Genomic DNA, 20,415 nt, shown 5'->3' on the forward strand with positions numbered 1-20,415 from the left:
TATATATTTATTTTTCAAGATCAATTTAAGTACTACATCTGTGCAATCTAGCAAACGGTTGTTTACTTAATATGTGTACATACTGTACATATTTGTTTTAGATTTACATGAATACATTTTGTGATTTTAATTATTACTTTGTATATCTTGGTATCTAAAAAATCCCTCTCTCATTGTGAACGTCTCTTATTCTCACGGCTTTCAATTGAATAACTTGGATGTGGTAATTTTGGACAAGTTATATTGAATTTTGGGGCCACTCGGGTCAGACGTATATATCGTACTGTGTGCATGTGCCAAGATTATATTATGGCCAGGGTGCATGGGTCAGGGGGAAAGTAGTGTGCAGCTCTATGAATATAGGGATATTATTATTTTCACCCTAGGGCATATGCCCCTATGATTTGTTTCACTATCCTTATTCATAACAAAGCAGCAGCCCCTATAAGGCATTCATTTACTCATATACTTTATATACAAATAAATAGGCCTACAACGAAGGGCAGACTATCAAGGTCCAGCACATGAAGCTGCAAAAGGGTCCCAGGACAATCCGAGCAGGGGCCCCTTCAGGAACTCACATTGTTATTGTCAGCAAGCCCGCCCTTAGTTGACACAAACCTCCTGTCATCTTTCTATCTCCAAGTCCTTTTTCTAACTGTCTGCCTGTACCTCCAGGCTCTACAATTCCTTTCTCCTGGTGACAGTAAAGCATGGAAACAGCAGTGTGATGGACTATACCCTGTTAAAAGCTGCCTTCTTGTATGTGTGTAACTGCAAAGAAGCATGTCAGTCAAAGCACCTGAAAACATGGGTACTATAGACAGGTCACTAAGCAAAAGATTTAGGGGCAGGTAGATTGTAATCGACCTGTTTGTCCTACTTAGTGACAAAGCTAGTAGAATAATATAGTAAATGTGAGTAAAATTTTAATTTGTTTTGAAATTAAAGTTTGCTTCCAGAATCCTATAAATTGTCTTAGTATCTAAACGGTGCAAAAACAATAAGTAACTTTCTCAACATTTTGTGCTTTGATTGCATTGTATTACCACTTCACGGTAAGTTTTTAAATTCCTTGGAGTGCCTGCATTTGATTTTTTAAAGAGTTAGGTTCTTCACTAGCTTAAATGGTAATCAGAAGTAAGTTTGGTTTTAAAGCATTAAAACACTTATGTTGATGTTTCTTCTTCCGTAACTACCAGTTGCTAATGCTTGAGAAAAGGCAGCCTTGTGATCTTATCATGATACCACTGCCCTTTGCTCTTTTATACTTTAGCTTCATGAAACTTTGCACCTTTGTAATGCTAGCACCATGGGATTGTTAGAGCTTTGCTACTCTAAGAACCACATCACAGTAGGGGGCACACACATTCTGACACTGGTTGTGACCCTATATTTTAGCCTGCTTACAATTTTCATTCCAAAATATGAATCCGAATATTAATTTTAGTACACAGTATGTATGAATGGTTTAATTGCGGAAAGGATTTCCAATTTTTTGCCTCCATCCAACAGACTCATGCCGGGCAGCATTTTTAGGTCGGGATCCCCAGTTCAGGTATTGCACTGTGGGAGAAATATACATGACTTCAGCCCACTGATCAGTTCCTCCCCCTGATACTTCCAGCATGTTAACCAGAGCATGTCACTTCTACCAATTCTAATAGGTCTTATAGCTGTTCCTGTTTGCTTAAGATAAATACTACTTTACTGTTGATTAGTGGAAGATAATATCAAAACAAATTCAAGGATGTGTTAAACTTTGTTACTGCATCTGTAGTGTTATCATATCTTCATGGCTTATAACCTGCAAAACTTGACTATAATTTACAGTGAACATTTTTGCAGGTAAAAAAATGGGCCAAAAAAAATCTCATTTGGTCACTGGAGAACATAGCTGTTACTGATTGGGGGTTACTGTGCATTCCACGAGTAAACTAGATACAAAGCAAAAGAAGCCCAGTAGGCTGCTACTGAAAGCCAGACCCTGCCTAGTGTCTAGGAGCCCAGAGGACCTAATCTATCCTGCTAGAGTTTTTAGTTCCTTTTTTAACGATAGGTTTGCTTTTTTATTGATTGTTTTCTGTTGCTTATCACTTCTGAATATACAGAGCTCTCACTGGTTAAAGCTGTGTTTTCCATTGAAAGGAGCGGAAAAAAGGATTTCTTATACTCTGTAAAATTCTTTTTTCTGTGTTTGCTTTGGAGGGCATTACACTGGGTTGTTAGTTACTGCCTGTTTTTGTAGGCTTTTATTACTTATTTGTTAATTTTGTCATGTATTGCTTTTCTACTAACTGGACTTTGAGAGTGGTGTGGTGGTTTGGCCACCAATAAGGGACCACCCCTAGGCTGTTCTGTTTTTTTTTTTTTTTTTTTTTGTGCATAGCATCCTATACCTACAGGTGGAGCTATAACCCAGTGATCAAAGTCTAAACATCAGAAATGTGTCCTCCAATGAACAGAGAAAAACATGTTTCATGGTAGAAAATCAAAAATCAATCCTTATTTGGAATTTGCTGTTTCAAAATGCATAGGAAATTGTGCCAAATTGGTTAAAACAACTGCTTACCCTTTATACAGCTATGATATCCATTATAATTAATGAGGTCCTATATATTTTTTTTGTTTCCTTTAATATATTTTATTATATTTATATATTTTTCACATTTACTTGTTAGTCTAGGTTTTGTGCGATTATTCTTTATATATATTGCCTGAAAATCTAAGGTATAAAATATTAGTTTTAATAATTTTGACTATGCCATTTTCCCTGTCTATAGAGTCTAATGGGCTGAATGTGTTGTCTTTTAGACTGGAATTTTGTGGCTGGAGAATTTGTTCCTAACGGAAAACCAAAAGTACATAATCTTTGCCATAAGTATTGCAGGACCCCTATATATATTCATATATATACATAAATATTATATTGCATTCTTATTTGTTTTAATACAAGGACACATACATTCTCATCAAAACAACCCTTAGTCACCCCGCAAGCTCTATTTTGAAACTTAGATGTATAAACTTTTTCAGTTTTATCAATAAATAAGTTTGTGCAATGTAATATGCAACATGGTTGTAACACTATATGAAGGGCACTGTATGTTATAATCTTTCCTAATCCTCTGGCATTTAGGATTTCTATATGTGGTTAGCACCATGGGCAATCTGTCTAGCTTTATATGGTTTTGTTGTTTGACATAACTATTTGTCTGTCGTCCCAGACTGAAGAGAGAAACACTCCTCCCTCTGATGGAGAAGATTTCAGTGCTTCTATTGAAAGCATCTGAACTACTTCACCACATCTTCACACTGTGCTCGTCTATTAATCCGAACAAAAGAAACCCAGCACAAAGCCCAGACAGCCAGTTATAATGAGCAGCAAGTGCAAAATGATCTCAGGGTCTGGCTATATGCTTAAGCAAAATATAATTATATTTTCACAGCCGCACCATTCAGCTATTCATTCAGTGGAGCGAAATTACAGCGGATTAATGATCTATACCACCAGCGTTTCAATGCACCTGGGAGAGCCATTTACAAAAGGCATAATTCCACCTTTGCTGTTTAGTGCATTACCCCCCACGAGCTGATGCTTCCCCAGATACAATGTACATATACCTGCACCTGTTCCATCTATACCAGCTCGCCAGCTTTTCTGCAAACAGGTTTTTTTTTTGTAGTCTTTTTTCTTCTTCTTTAAAAATTGAGGGCTTTTTCTACAGCAATATAATTTACGGGCTCTAAAATAAATATATGAAGAAATGATTAAGTGTACCTTAATATCATAAAGTTCACTCAGTTACAAGACCCCAAGGCAGCAAGGGGATTAAGTATGGTATAACTATATTCTGCATAACTGGTCATGGATCATAAATGATGTATGGGAATATGCACAGCAAAATAATGCTTCTAGCCGAACTAGAACAAGCAGTTTATCATGCAAACTGCGCTGCAACGCCATAACTGAGACTTGAGTAAACGGCGTGCTTTATCACCTCGGGTTTTAGGATGCAAAGCTAAAAAGGGATCATTGAATCATTATTTGAGCCTAGTTTGTGGAGACGAAAAGCAATAAAAATATATGTTTAGCAAATAAAAAACACATTTCTGCACTAACCTTCCTGTTAGAACCGGATGAAGTGACTATTAATATTATTTTTCTTCTCCTTTTTAAAGGATTGATTTTCAGCTTTGTGAGTTGTTAAAACTAAACCTGCGGATAATATGTGTTATGTGGCTAATGTGGCTGTGGCAAGAGTTAAGTGTAATTGACCACAGGATGCATTTTGAAACTTAAATTCTTCTCCTTCAGCAATTTAAAAACTCTGCTAATCTGAGCAATAAAGTGCAGTCATAAAGCTTATTTTTCCCTCTGCCATGGGAAGCTGACTGAACTCACAAATCTGACCTTTCAAGTACCAGTTCCTGCTCACAATTTTGTCAGCGGTCCAGGTGCCACTTCTCCAGAAATCAGGGAAGCAAATACTCAACTATGGGTTTTCTACAGCCCATTCATTGGATTGTTTTGGTTATACATCTTTGTCAGTATACATTCTGGGTTTTAGAAATAAAATGTTATTCAAAGTTTGGCAAAGTTTGATTTTTTTCCAGCTTTTGGATTGCTGACCTGATTTGGAAATGCCATTTACCTGGCTGTAATTCTAGCCCACTTAAATACCTCCTCAGTCATTTATCTGGAACAGATATGCAGACCAGAAAAATAGACTGACGTTTGTAAATCTTATTTTATATTTTTTTCAGGTGAGTGATTCAAAATACTAAACCAAATGGGCAGTTTTATTAGCTAGACAAATTATACATTTCCAAAAAGGGCAGTAGGCCATCTTTCATGTCAAGAATCCTTTAATGTTTTTATTTCTGGAGTTTTTTAAGCAGGAATGCCTAGACCAAGTTTAGCAGCATCTGTATTCATCAGTTAACTTGTCAATAACTTTATGACCAATCTGTCTATTGGGTCTGTAAACTAGCAACACACACAGTTGCACATTCTAAGTTCTGTAAGGTTTTTTAACCTCATGTCAAGGGGCACTTACAGGTTAAGGCATGTTTCTGTTTAAATGGCTAGGACATTTTAATCACTTTAACGTTCACTTTAGCTATCATGAAACTTGTTCCTGATTGATCACACGGTCTTGCAAAAAAATAAAACAAAGACGGGTTGGGTTCTGGCACAGAACACAGGAACGCGTAGGGCACAAGGATATCCACATGCTTTCGGAACCCCATGCATTAAGGTTTCTACAAATGTAAAGCAATACTTTTTTCATGCATGGGATTGCACAAAAGTAATTAGGACTTATCTAATTGTTAAGAACTAAATCAATGGAGGACCTGTCACCAAAATAGACTGGGAGTTGCCAACCCTTGAGTCTGTGTAAAGAGAATCATGCTGCTATTCTGAGAAAGGGGGAGAATTGTCCCTCAGTTGATGCCTTTTATTTGAAACGTTGCCAAGGTGTTCCATTTTTCAGATTTCATTATTGCTGCTTATCTGTTTTGGAATAAGAATAGGAATGCAGAGTTGTCCTTGCTGGCAGAAATGAAAGGTATAGTGAGTGAAGAATGATAACGATGTAGAATTTATTGGAGGGCAGACTTTTAGTACCATCTTCTATAACACCAATATTATAAGAACGTGTATTACAGTTAACAAATGAGGTTCTGTTTAAAATATGTAGCTACTGTTTATGCATAAATGATAATAAACTGTGTGGTAATCATTTTAGCCCGTCTCTTATGAATACAATCTTTTCTTTTTTTAACAACAACTTTAAAGTAAACCTGTGCTTACCTTTAATGCTCATTTGATTCCTGCTTATATTGAGTTTTTTTTACTCCATCACTCCACTGATCTATTAAAGCTGAGAGAAATCCCTAGTGCTTCTAGGTATGCATGAATGTTACTTATACACCGGTTACGGTGGATCCAACTTGGATCAACTTGAAACTTAGATAAGACTTCCTCTTCTTGCTTTTGCCAGTAGGGAAATAAAGGGGAAGGTAAATATTTTTGATCCCAGGGCTAGCTTTAAAAGGAGGAATCACTTTACTTTTAAGTTGTTTACATCTTGTTGTTTTTTTATTGTTGCTTTTAGATTTCATGGTATTCATGTATTAAAAATGCCTTTCTAAAGTACATGTAGTTAAAATTATTATATGTTTTTTATTCCATGTACTGCATTCTTTCTCCATCCTATTAAGATTTTATTTTTATGTGAAGAACTGGTATAATTTTAAACAGTTTTCTTTTTTACCCTAATGTAATCTATTGAATAAACAGGAAATGACTTTTCTTTGTTCTGTTGTGGTACTTGTAAGATATCAAAGTAAAAATGTTTACTCTAAATGTTGTGCTAAGTGTAAAGTGTAGTCTGAGAACTGCTGTATTGTTCATGAAGGAGCAGACCCATCTCCCCATATATCTCATTTTTGTCATCTACACTGACTGCCAAATTGTGTACATTATGGTTGTGATTTTGTTATGTGCACACCTGTCCAATGAAAACTGGATGGAGACCACCAACTCCTCTTACAAAGGCTGCAGATGGTAAAAACATCTGGTTGCTTTCGTGGAAAATGAACACACAAAGGAAAGCCTCCTTAGTACAAATGGATGGATGCATTTTGAAGAGTGTAGTCCTTAAGGGATACATCTTCCGATAAATTTAAGGGCATGTATCTTAATGTAGTGTAAGCTTCATATTGTACTGTCACCTTTTTTAACCTAATGCATATCATTAGGAAGAATTTTTCTGTAGATATTTTTGCAGGTATTTTACACAGTGAATCTTACTGTTAAGTACTCAAATATAATAAAATGCATTTTAATATATATTAGTTTAGCAGTGTCATAGTTCGTTTATGTGTGATTTATGTTTAAATTATGTTTGTTTTTTGGATGTTTTTGACCTTTAACAAAATTAGAGAATCTAAAAGTCCTTTAGGGTTTTCCTAAACAGACAATAGATTTTGATTAAAGACGAAGGAGGAATATGTAGTAATCCATAGCAATGAGCAGCTTGGCATATCACGTGTTGTGAATAAGCATATAAGGTAAAAGTTCAACAGTGGGTTGGACTTGTACCTTAGGTGTCTGCCATTGGCCGCTTCAGTGAACTAATACAAACTTCACAGTTGTTACAGAGGTAACAGCCTGCAAACAGCTGTTTTAGCTTGCCAAATGTTTTCTGGAGGGTGAAATTTCCCATGATAGCAGCCAGCCAATGTAATTGCTTCCCACCTTATACTTTAACAACTGGCCTCAAGCTATTTCCTGGTGTAAACAGTACATTTTGTCCCTATTGGTGGCTGTCAGGGACAGAAGCAACAAATTACGATGTTGATGAAGTTTCCATCTTTATGGAGCCCATGCTATGGTTTGGTTTCATTGTATAGGTTTATTTAAATTGATTTGGTGAATTTTTATAACTTTTGCGAAATGTGTAGTCATTCGGGCATGTTCACCAATCAATAGTTTTAAATAGCTCCTAATAGATTTATAGATATGGTAAAAGCTACATGGCTTATGCAATTTGTGCATTTGCACTTATTGAAAGTCTAGGAACCTTAAATAGAAAATAGTGGTTTATGCAATCAAGCTAATAACCTGCATGTGAGGAACTCTAAGCAGGGTAATTCATTATACTCAATAAAAGATAAAACATTTAACATTCAGATGAAACCAGCAATTAACAATAACACCTTCAATAAAGCAGAGATTGTTGGGTCAATATGAGGGTAAGCCCAGATCTAACATGAAGGGCAATGTCATTCTTGGGACCCCATACTAAATGCATCCCATCGATGAGCCCATCCACAAGCCTTTCTGAAGCTGCTGCGGGTATTGCTTGTTGTAAAATGAATGTATATTTTGATAGAAGTTTTGTATGTTCTCTTATTCCTGCCATTAATTAAAGAAAATACTTGTTGGTCACCTGCGCATTTCCATGATAAATACTCTGGAGATACCTCAGCTACTTGGTCATTTCCTTTCATAATCAGTAATAAGCAGGAGAATAATGACAGAGTTGCTTCTGTTGATCTGTGCCTGCATCTGTATTGTTCTGCGCCATTATATTGTGTATGGAAATAAATTGTGATGGAAACAGCGAGTTTCCCAAAGGTAAAACCACAGTGATTTTGCTCCAGGGTATTTTGCTGTTCAGCAAGTATCTTGAAAATAAAGCATAACATCCCTGTGGGTGCAGGGGATATCCTGAATGCAGTACAGTTGGGTGTCCCCTGACTTTATTTTTATCTGCAGTGCAATAAGGAGATAATGGCTCATGTTCTTAAAAAATTGTGCCTTGACTAATTCTTCACAATTCTCCTAAGGGATATTAGTTATACTAGGTTAGGTTGAAAAAAGACATAAGTCCATCAAGTTCAACCATTAGGATGGTTAAAAAATACATTTAAGGTGTATTAGGAAGGCTGCATTGCTAATGTATTCTATCAGATCTGTTCATTCTTATTGATACATATCACATCACTAGTTTTCCTCTAGTAATTCTGTCATTCACCTTTGACTGCATTGTGACCAAGTTCATGTAAATCTGCGGTACCTGACAGTTGCATTGCATGCATAGCCTTTTCCTATAGTTATTTAAAAATATGGAATTTTTTTAGTATGTGAAATTGTAGTATTAGTAAAAAAAAAATATTACCTGTAGGTCTTAGCCACAGGAAACCACTACTGCACTTAATGGTCATTAGACGTACCAAGCTTTGCAGGAAGCAGCAGCTGAACATTGTGATCATTGTTGAACTAGCAGAAACTGTGTAAAGCTGCATTATCTGCATTACCTTTGTATTGTAAGAAAGAAGAACACATTTTAGACAAAAGACACTCCCCAGGTACATAGACCAAGAAGACCTAAATTATTATTTAAACCTGTAGATGCTTTTTTCACTCCTCAAAGTAAATGATGTGATCAGATTGCATAAAAATTTTAATGCAGAGCTGTCACTGCTCTTTAATATATATCAGGTGGGGGTATCTGGAAGCTTACTGTCTGTGCACCCTCCTGGACAGTGTTGGTTGTGATTTTAGTACAATTTTAATGGGCGTGATCGTTTAAAGCTTTCCAAGACTGGAGAGGATACACTTTCATCAGTAAAGCTGGGTGATCTAGAAAACTGGAATGGATTTCTTCAAAGTAATTTTCTATATGCTAGTAAATGTTTTGAATCCTGAACTAGACCCATTCCAGGTTTGCTAGATCACCCAGCTTCACTGATGAAAGTGTATCCTCTCCAGGCTTGGAGAGCTTTAATAAATTAGGCTCTATGTTTGGGAAGCTTTGTAATGCACAGTGGACACAAGTACTGCTTCAATACCAGCTAAATACATAAAACACGTGTGTCACTGGAGACCTTCAGAACCTCTTTGTAAGACCTCTATTTCTGCCAGAGTGTCTCCTTAAAACTATGCAAAAGCAATGTATTCAACAGCGGTATAATTGTTTAGGATACAACAAAATTAATTAGACAAAATGATATTGTAAGATAAGATTGTGAAGCAGGCTTTAGAAATGGCATGAAGAAGCTCACTAAATTGCTGCTGGATGCAGACAAGGAAATACCTAAGAGAACACGGCTTGTGAGCTACTGTTAATTATTTTCATGCAATGACAGCCTATTTATTTGATAACTGTTTGCCACAAGGGAGTTTGGATGCTATTTATATTAGTTGTTTCAAATAAAGGTATTGAGCTGGTTTTGAATTGTAAATAATTTATGTCCTAATCTACAACTCTCACAATAGATGAGAATGAGATTTTAGGAGGTGGGTTTATGTAATTCTGGCAAAGCATGTAACCCAGTTTATCTGTTCTTCAACAATTGAACCATATTTGGTGGCCTCTGATGCTCACCACTGACCTAAATGTGTGCCGCAATACCCAGTCATTGGAGTTCTTCTTGGCTTGAGGTATTTTTGGCATTGTTTTAACTCAAAAACTCCTAACGGCCTTTCCTCTCTGCGTCTACTGCACTTTTCAGGCCTATCAGTTATCGGCCTTACTTTTGTGGATGTAATTAAGAGAGAAAGGTGTTCTAAACATATCTTCTAGGATGGCAATGCTTTTTCAGATTCTTTTTTCTTCCTAGGACAGAAAGTGTGCTGCTGGGCAGGATCACCAGGTACAAGTTAAGGGGGAAAAAAGTTAAAATGAAAACTAATGCAGCTTTTACATCTTTGGTCTGCTGCAATGTGCAATATATATGGAGTTAGACTGTAAATACATTTTGCACTATTCCCTGTTCTGTTTTAATTACTATTTATTAATGATTGATTTTGATTTGTGCTATTATATGTTAGGCAGGTATACTAAAATGATTGGTAAATATCCAAAAATACTTGTTATAAGCATTTTTATTGCATGTTCTTAAAAAATATGTATAAATTCTGACCTCTCTCCTATAGACAGAAGTACACTGATGCGATTTTTGCTCTCTCCTTCGGTCCATGTTAAATGAGTGATGCAGAAAAGCCTGGCTGATGTAAATACCAGAATAATGTTTTCCTTTATCTACCACTGGTATTCTGTCTGTAATCATTCAGTGTAGTGTGTTGGTAACTTTTGAAGCCACTAATACAGGGTATTGTGTTGCATGATATGTGTTGGTGAATGTGGTTTTCTTAACACCGGCGACTGCTTCTTTAGTGGGGCCTGATTTATTAAAGCTCTCAAAGGCTGGAGACACACTTTCATCAGTGAAGCAGGGTGATCCACCAAACCTAGAATGGATCTGGTCCAGGATTTGAAAACATTTGCAAGCAAATGGCAAATGACTTCACTTAACCACCCAGGTTTACTGATGAAAGTGTATCTTCTCCAGCCTTGGAGAGCTTTTTTTAAATCAGGCCACTTGTCTGGACTTTTCAGAAAAGGGCATGTTCTTTAGTAATTAACATAAATTTTAAATCTGTTAACTTTTGTAAAAAATGGGGTAGGGTTTGGTTGATCACAAAGTCTGGGCCGATCTCTGGTATTGATTTGTTTGAGATGGTATTCCATTATAATCTACTTCACATAATATGTTTCACACATTTGTGCATTCGGCACATATTTTCTTCATAATCATTTAGGATATTGTTTTATATGTTTAGCACGTAGGTGTGGGAGCAGAGATTTGATTTTATGTGGAGATCACGCCTTGATTAATGTGCCTTATTATTTACACTACAGTATTCCCCCCAGAAATATTTTTAGGCTGGGTGTGAAGAAGCTGTTGGTGGGTGGGAGCCTCTGTATTGTGACCCAACTTTTCAGGAAAGGCTGGGCGGTTACTGAAAAATGCCAGGTGGTGCACCCGGCTAAAAGGGGCTTGGGGAGAACCCTGCACTCTTGCTCTGGATTATGGCTACAATCACGTTAGAGTGTTCTGTAATAAAAATTCTTAATGTATTATATACTTTATCAGTGCTCAACCCAGAAATTATTTTAAGCTGGGTGGGAAGAAATTTTAGGCGGGTGGCAGCCCCTGTATTGTGACCCAACTCATCAGTAACTACCCAAAAACAGCCGGGTGGTTACTGAAAAGTGTCGGGTGATGCGCCCGGTTAAAAGGGGCTGGGGAGAACACTGCTTTATGTAAATTTTAGTCTGAGTAATTGTTTCAATGGGCTGTGCTTGTGATAATGCAGTGAAAGGACCATGCTGATTAAAATGCTTGTTTTAAAATGTCGTCTGGTGTGCTCAAAGCAAGCATTAATCTTTATTGTGGCCTGTGAAGTTCTCCACTTTTCCAACAGTAAATGATGATTGCTGCTTTATAAATATTGTAGTCACTAACCTAGAGTAGTGGCAATGTTCATATAGAGTGGTGGTCTTTTTTATCAGTGATTGACACGTTTATAAAGACACAAGGAAGATAATCTTATGTTTGTAAGAATAACGATGTTCATGGTGTTCTATTAGGATATTGTATTTTCATTTGTTTCAGTAGAAATGGCTGATATTTTAGACAGCTGAGATATTTACAAGTTACATGTAAAATAATTCTTGGTGAAAAGTACATGTATTTTAAATGTTGATGGGTTTAGTGAAAATACACTGTAATGCACTTGGTACATAAATATAAACTTCTGTAAATTGTTGTTCCCAAGACTTTCCTATGTTGAAATCGTTTTGTCACCAGTTTTCCTGATGATGTGTCAATATTTAGAAAAAAATAGTAACATACATGTAAAGCATATACACCTAGAAAATGTTTGTGTTGGGTGGTATATAGTTTGAATTGTCGGTACATCTTTCCATGTCAGTAGCTGTGTATGAGTTATCAATAATTAAAGCAATATCTGGCATGTATTACCCTGATTTGTATAAACCCCATTAAGGCAGCCAGACATTCAGAGATAATTGGCATGGTCACTGTCAGTTTCATATTGGAACCAGAATAGATATTCTCTATGTATAGTCAGTGCCTAGTTTTACAAGGTTCTTTGTTAACTTGGGAACATATGTGGATGTAAATGATTCCACTAATATAACTATCCTTTTTCTTAAAATTAACAAGATAATGGGGTTGAAATAGGAGCGGTAATTCTAATTTAAAATTCATTTTAGAGAATAGTCTTTCTGCCATGATTTTTCCTGGTTTTTTTATAGTAGCATCTATTATATTCCAGCTTACATCATTCTGTATTTTGTATACATTTTGCTGTATATTCAATGTAGTATTGCGTGATAGGAAGCATGTATGTGTTAAAAAACTTGAAAAATTCTTTCATCATGCTGGTAATGTGCTTGATTTGTTTAAATTGTCTCAGTCTATTCTAAAAGCTTGGTCATAAAGAAAACTTCATAGGCTACTACCACCTGAAATTTCTGTTACTTTCATGTGTCTGGCCTAGTCATTGACCTAAAACGGGTAGATGAAAAAGTCAGTAATTCAGATTTCAATAAAGCTAACCCATCAACAAGATCGCCAGACCACTGTTATTTTCATAAGAAGCCTTCATAATTTTATAATGACCGCTGACTGTTTAATCAACCAATATGGAAAACATTCTTTAGTTAAGATGAAATTGCTTTTGCAAGGCAAATAGAACTCCACACCTTAGCAACTGTTATAAGCATGGGCAGTTCTGAAACCAGAAAGAAGTTTTATTTATTTAGGAATAAGTTCTCATACATTCTTTTTACAATGTGTTTATGTATTTCTTTGATATGTTCAGCAAATTCAGAACAAGCAGTTAGCAGGCAGACATCCCATGTGAATCAAGCACGCTATGGTCTAATGGTCCATATACTCTTTAGATTTTTGTTCCTTGAGATAATCATTCATTATCATCTGGGGGTCTGTACAGGTGTCCCCTCATGTCATTGAGAAGGTCATTAGTGATCTGCTGTGTTGGATTATGATCAACCATATGCTAACGCCTGCTATTGCTATACTATTGTATAACAACTCAGCAGGTCGCCTCACACTTCTCCTCCCTCCTTCTATTCCCTCTCTTTAGAACATAACAGGCTTCTCAGCAGAGAGCCAAGCAGGTTGTCTGTACAGCCATCACTCCTAAACTGTCACCTGAAACAATTGCAAATGATCATTTCAAGGAACAGTAATTGCAAGTTGTGCTAGCATTAGGAAGAGAAAGTGTAAGCAGTTATAGACACCCCCTAGTTTTTATCATGGGGCACTAAAGCAATGTGCTGCAAAAATGTAATACAGCTGGTATATTTTTCTGACATAGGTTAGCCTGAAGAGATTGGAAAATATGTACAGACATGCTGGGGGGGATGCCTAAAAAGAGGCCATCCTATGCCTTTTATGTTGTTTGGAGATTATTAGAACAAGAAAAATATAAAACTGGCTTTATTTCCTGCAGCAATATGAACATTTTTCATTTTTTTTATTTTCAATTTCATTTTACTTTACCCAAAAAATGTATCTCATACATTATGTATACATACATACAGAAATGTTCATTCTATAAATCAAGCAGTGGAGTTAGACAGTTTTATATATATATATATATATATATATATATATATATATACTTTTTTCTAAGAGCTAGAAAAATCACAGTGTTGTACTTATTTTTAGATTCCTCATTTTCCAAGGGTGTCTGTGGAATTCCCATTAATTATACCTCAGTAGCTAAAGCTAGTGCGGATCCCCAAGGTTTGACTGCCACATGCAAAGCAAGAAGTCTGCTCCCAATCTTCCAGTTAGGTCAAGTGCAAGAATTAAGATATGATTGAGGGCTGTCTATTGCAGCTTATATCAAAACACCTCCTCATCATGTCATCATGGCATGCGGCTATAACTAACCAGCCAGTGTTTTAACTTAAGACAATTAAATTTTAAAAGTAATGTAATCTGACAGTGAAAGGATATTGAAAGACATGTGAAGATGTCATAAGTGTGACCTTTCTGCCCAAGTGTATCCAGAAGCCATTTTTAACAAGGGATCTCAGAAAAGAGTACTACTCCTTTTGTAGTTTTGTTAATTAGTTATTGATTTGAAACAATGCACTACAAAATATTGTCAGATTAGCTAGACGCCAGCAAGGTCACAGTGTGACAGTCTGGTCTTGATAATCTTTATACTATACAAGAATTTGCTTTCGCAAAACCTATTGTTGTGTGATATGTCTTTTGTACTGTACTGCTTTGAAATGTTTCGGAGATTGGTGCATGTGTTTCTTAGCTACAGTGTGAAGTCTGATCTTATCTGGTACCATTGTGTAAAATGTTCTGCATTATATTTACTATGTGGAAGGGTATTCTGATATATAATATAAATATATATATATATATATATATATATATATATATATATATATATATATATATTGGAGATTTAAATTTGTATTGTTGCTTTTACTGCAGTTGATACTACCAGTGGAGAGAAAGCTGTTAAGTATTCTTTTTACAAAGTGACCATGTAAGAAACATTCCTACTGACCATCATGCTAATATACTGTGACCTGTGGATATAGTAATTATAGCATGGGTTCCTTGAAGACTTGAAAGTTATTTCAAGAGGTTCCTGTATTTTATGGTTTGTCTATAATTTACCCGATACAACCATCTGACCATGCAAACTAAATATATTTCTGTTGTGTGTATGTGTATATTATGCAGTGCTTTACAAAGTCCCTAGTTATTTTACGAACTTTCTCTCAAAGGGGCTCACAATCTAATGTCCCTACCATAGTCATATGTCCTTACCACAGTTTAAGGCCAATTTAGGGGATGCCAGTTAACCTAACTGCATGTTTTTGAAATGTAGGGGGAAATTGGATTACCTGGAGAAAACCCACCCAAACACGGAGAGAACATTCAAACTCCATGCAGATATATATATTATATACACACACCCACAAAATATGAACTTGAACTTGCCAGCATCTCCAATCTATATGAAAAATGTGGCTGTGTAATCATACCAGCTTAATAAGCCTTCCCTGTCAAGTCATCTGTGTTAACAAACACTGTTCAGACATGATAAGGAGAAGGAAGTCTATTAAACATACATAGTTATTTTTGTATCAATTCTGATTACATTATCTTAAGATAATCTGCAGATAACTGAAACAGTAGTGATGTCAGTTTAAGCACCTTGAGGACTAAAAATCAGTTAAGCAATTATAAATGATGTTATTGACCCTAATTCCTAATATAAATTACATGTAAAAGCGGGCCAAAATAAAAAACCCAACAGGCCGTAGTTTGCCCATGCTTGTTTAATTTAATCAACTCTAATTCACTTCTTCTATTTTTCTAATGTTTTGTTTTATTTTTATTTTCTGTTATTTTATATTTTTAAGCACCGTTGTTTCAACCTTTTTAATATTTTTTTCTTTTCTATCATTAGAGGTTACAAGTAAAAATGTGCACTTTAAAAACAATTATTTCATTGGTAAATAACTTTGGAATACTTTGTACATTTTAATGCTCAAATCAAACATTTTAGATCAAAAATTCATACTTTTTATTTGTACTAACCATTATATGTTTATTGACATTATTCAAAGTAGAAAGTGTTTTTAAGGATTATATAAAAAGTCAGTTATTGCTGATTAGAAAATGAAAAAGTTAGATGTTTGGTAATGGTTACATTACTATTATTCAAATAGTTAAAAATGTATGTTTTTGTTTTGTATGGCCATTTGTATGTCACTTTATTTAGAAACAAAATCCTTCTGTATTGTTCACCTTGAGAATTGGTCAGTTTTCAAGGTTTCCAGTTTATTACCATTCATAAACCATTGTCCAACCTTTTTTAGTCAATTTTTTTAATATATTTCATTAAAAGCTGTACCATTTAGGAGAGGTGATAAAATATTTGCCTATATGTACGACATTTGACATTGTAGTATAAAATTGTAATACAACTGACATTAAAACAATAAATGCCCATTTTTTCTAGTATGGCATTTATTGTTTAATCTGTTTTAAATGTGGCTGAAATTCTTGTCATGCATTATCCTAAAATGAGCAACAAGAACCAACTCTCAATCTAGGTAGTCATCACAAAGTTTCAAAATGTATTTAAAGGTTTCATTTGTGTGCCAAGGCACCCCAACCAAGGTTTTCCCTAGCTCCAAATTACCTGAGCCCTACAACCTATATATCAATGAATAGATTGGTAATATGCTTATATAGAACCCATCCCCTTACAGGTACAGCAACATATACAAGAAAATGATGTAGAAATCTTGTAAATGGAAGTTTGGTAGTGGTAAATGGCTGACCGCAGTTTGTGGAACGATACCTTGGCTCAAAAGCAGCAATAAAAACTGAACTTGTCAGTTGTAACGTTTTTTGTGTTACTATATATTCTTTAAATCCACCCATTAAATTTAGCTTTTTGAGTTGATATGAAACGGAATACAAATTCAAGTCATCGTTTGTTTCTTTAAATGCTGAGAGGCACCTCTAGACCAATCACTACAGTGACATCCTCTCTTCTTCCTGCTGTGCAGGTTTACACATCTAAGACATGACTCCTTTGCTTACCCAGTCTAAAAGTTTCCTGTATCCGGCCTGTATATGAGAATCTGTCACATTTGGCATCCGTACAGGAAGTATGTGAACCTGTCACGGCAAGCAGTCTCAAAGGGCGCACTGCTTTGCAGCAGCTAATTAACCTTAGGAAATAATTACACAAATATGCAAATTTTGTTTAGATAATTCCATGTGTTATCAGCGCAGGTAGTCCATCATAAATGCAGACCTTGGAGTGCTGAGATGTAGGAATCTGCTCCAGTTGATAAGGCTTTGTCTCCTGCCTTACTTTAACTTGGTATTTAACAATTAATGACTGTAATATTGCATTAGTAAATTCAAATTGTTGTCCTTTAGAGGCTTCCTAGCACAGCAATATATTCTCACCACTAATCTACGTATGGTAATGTCAGAAATGTAATAACTTTGTGCGTTCTTTACAACCTTTTAAGGAAAAATAAACATTTTAGAAAATATTATAGATTGCATTTAATAAGTCTGTACTTTTACTGCAAAATATGTGTTTACTTTGGCCTGTGTTTCCAATATTTAATTGGAATTATGTAATTTATAAGAAGCAGTCTTGTTGTCTTGTTTTCTCCAAAGACCACATTGTAAATGGTTATCAGTGTTTATTGCACTGGTTTTGCTCAGTAGTCAATTGCAAAATTTTGCATTTATGTATTTTGAATGTCAACGGTAATATATCTTTCAATGGGAAGGGGGAGGGGGGTCGGTGGTATTGCAACTTTTACCCAAAGGCAGTTTTATCTTTAATATTGGTATCTCATGCGTGTTTTGTAGTAGGTAGTCTTCGCAGTACTACCGAATGCCACCCGGAGTCCCTGTGGATTAGTGTTCCTGTCTGATGGTGGTTTCTGCTTTGGACTTCATACCATGAAAACAATATTAATAAAAACTATAGTGTTATTAAAACAAAAGAAAATGTGTAATAACATTATTTTGACATTAAAAATTGGTAATACAATTATTTCTAATTTTTATTTTATAAAAGCCTTGTTTGCATTGCAATTCATTACATGCAAAGAATATGACCAATGGAGGGGTCTTTATATATCCTAGTTTGCAGCTATTTATAAATGCTCAAACATGATCATTTCATCCCCCGCCCAGGTATCAAAACTTATTTTATTAGTTTACAGATATGTTTTGCTCCGTTACAAATTCGCATCTGAGTTTCTTATAACAAATTTATATTAGGAGCTACAGCTCTGCTCAATACAAAGCGCCCACATGTAGTTGAAATATTTTTTGGCGTCCACTCCTATGTACGTAGGGCTGCTTCTTGTAGTTAGCAATGATTCAGGGCTGCGGTCTGTGCCCATGCCAAAAGGTCTCTTTATGCGAAGGTTGCTCTTGAGTCTTAGCAGACCCCACCTCTTGACAGCAAGGTGCTCACGTCACCAGGGCAGTGATATGTACACCCAAAAAGGGTCCTCTGCTATAATAAGGGGACCAAGGGTATTTGTACCGTCAGAGAGCTTGAGTGGGATTAGGCTAATTTATCCTTAGAGTTTCCATGTATTGATATATTTTAGACTATAAACTTCATTGTCAGCAGGGACAGGTACATACTGTGTACTCTTTATTGTGCAGTTTAATATATTGATACTATAATAATACCTAAAATAAAATGGCTGTTTTAAGTGGAACTTAATGTAGGAACAGTGCTCAAACTAACAACTGGTTCCTAAAATTACCCTTTCACCACAGGGTCTTTTATACATAAATTATGCCAGTATTTGAATGCAGGTATAAATTTACACACAGGGTGAATTTAGAAGAGAATCACTCCTTTAAAAATATTCACATTTTGTTGTTTTTCAGCCTGAAATGAAGATGGGCACATAAAATAGTTTTATATATAATGATAATTGTCCAACTGTACCTAATAAATATAACTTATAACATCCAAGTAAAAGATATATAATGGCAATAGTAAAATGTTTAAAAAAATAAAAATTCCAACATGACAATGACCCAAAGCATATAGTAAAGTGGATTACAAAATGGGCCTGATTTATTAAATGTCTCCAAGGCTGGAGGAGATACACTTTCTTAAGTGATTTTCTGTTTGTTACTAAATGTTTTCAATCCTGGACCCAGATCCATTCCAGGTTTGCTGGATCACCCAGCTTCACTGATGAAAGTGTATCCTTTACAGGGTATCCTCTATGCTCTTAATGAATCAGGTCCAATGATTGAACTAGAAAAAGGTAAATGTCCTGGCATGGCCTAGTCGGAACCCAGACCTAACCACTATTGAAAATCTGTGGAATGATTTGAGATTGCTGTCCACAATGGGTCACCATCTAATTTGACTGAGCTTCAAAAGATTTGTAATGAATGATAAGAATGGTAATAATATATTACAAATATTGCACAGATGCTAGATGAGCAAAGTTGTTAAAGTATTCTAACAAATGCAAGCAAAATGCAGTTTCAAAAAGTGATTCATTTATTTTTTATTTTATTTTTCTAAACTGTTTTAATTAAATATTTTCAAGTGGAAGTTATAAGATATTCCGTCTAATTTCATTGAGTGGAGAAGATTAGGGAACTCCTCGATTGCTCATACTGACCCTGTTTCCACAACAGCCATGATCCTGCCCAATGCTGTATGAGGGTTAAATTCAAATACTTAGCGGGTGAGGGCACAGTTGGGCTATTGGTCTCTGTGGGATGAGGAGTCTCCTCATTGACTGTTGTAGAAGAGGCATGGAACCAATTTCCCAGCTCTAGCAGGATTACCGGCAGTCTAACAAAAGGGGTAGTGACACAGGTTCGGTGAAATAACAATACCAGGGCTGCTTACCATGTTTTTGTTGCAAAATGAAACTGTTGCATTTACTCAACCACTCTGAGCTATATAAATACAAATAAATAATCACTCTAAGTTATAGTATTTTTATGCAAATGTGTTTGCTTTCTCTTACAGTGACCAGCTTGGTCTGCTCAAATTTAAGAAAAATTTTGAAAAAGTGTATTATCTGTACTTATAGATTTTCTTTCATTGCAGGAGAATGGCAGTCCAGAGGAACATGCATTATATGTGTGGGATAACTTCATTTCAAAAACAGCTGCAGAAAATGTGTTTTTTGTGGCACACAGCTATGGAGGACTTGCATTTGTAGAGCTGGTAAGTCATGATCAAACATTTATTTTTGTGTTTATTGGTTGTGTTTTTTCATTAGTTCCTAAAGATATTTGTCTGTGACACTTAACCACCTGGGCGTTACACTGAGGTCTATATTTCTGTTCCAAAAGCGTTAGTTTTTCATGAATTTTTTTTTTTTAAATTGTAGACCTGTAACTTACAGAAATATGTCCAAACAGGGTTCTAGTAGATATCATGAATATAAAAAATGTTTGAAACACACAATCATGTAAAAAAAAAAAAAA

The 20,415-nt window shown here is 35.5% G+C and overlaps 1 protein-coding gene across 2 annotated transcripts in view; it reads left to right on the forward strand.

Annotated features, from left to right (window-relative positions):
* ARB2A (ARB2 cotranscriptional regulator A) overlaps positions 1-20,415 on the forward strand; it is a 249,225-nt gene that overhangs the window by 102,848 nt on the left and 125,962 nt on the right. For both annotated transcript variants that reach the window (XM_072416157.1, XM_072416156.1), the window contains exon 8: positions 20,033-20,152. In XM_072416157.1, coding sequence (XP_072272258.1) covers positions 20,033-20,152 — 120 coding nt within the window. The remainder of the gene's footprint in view (positions 1-20,032; positions 20,153-20,415) is intronic.

The sequence above is a fragment of the Pyxicephalus adspersus genome, chromosome 6 (genome assembly GCF_032062135.1).
Source record: "Pyxicephalus adspersus chromosome 6, UCB_Pads_2.0, whole genome shotgun sequence".
Lineage (NCBI taxonomy): Eukaryota > Metazoa > Chordata > Amphibia > Anura > Pyxicephalidae > Pyxicephalus > Pyxicephalus adspersus.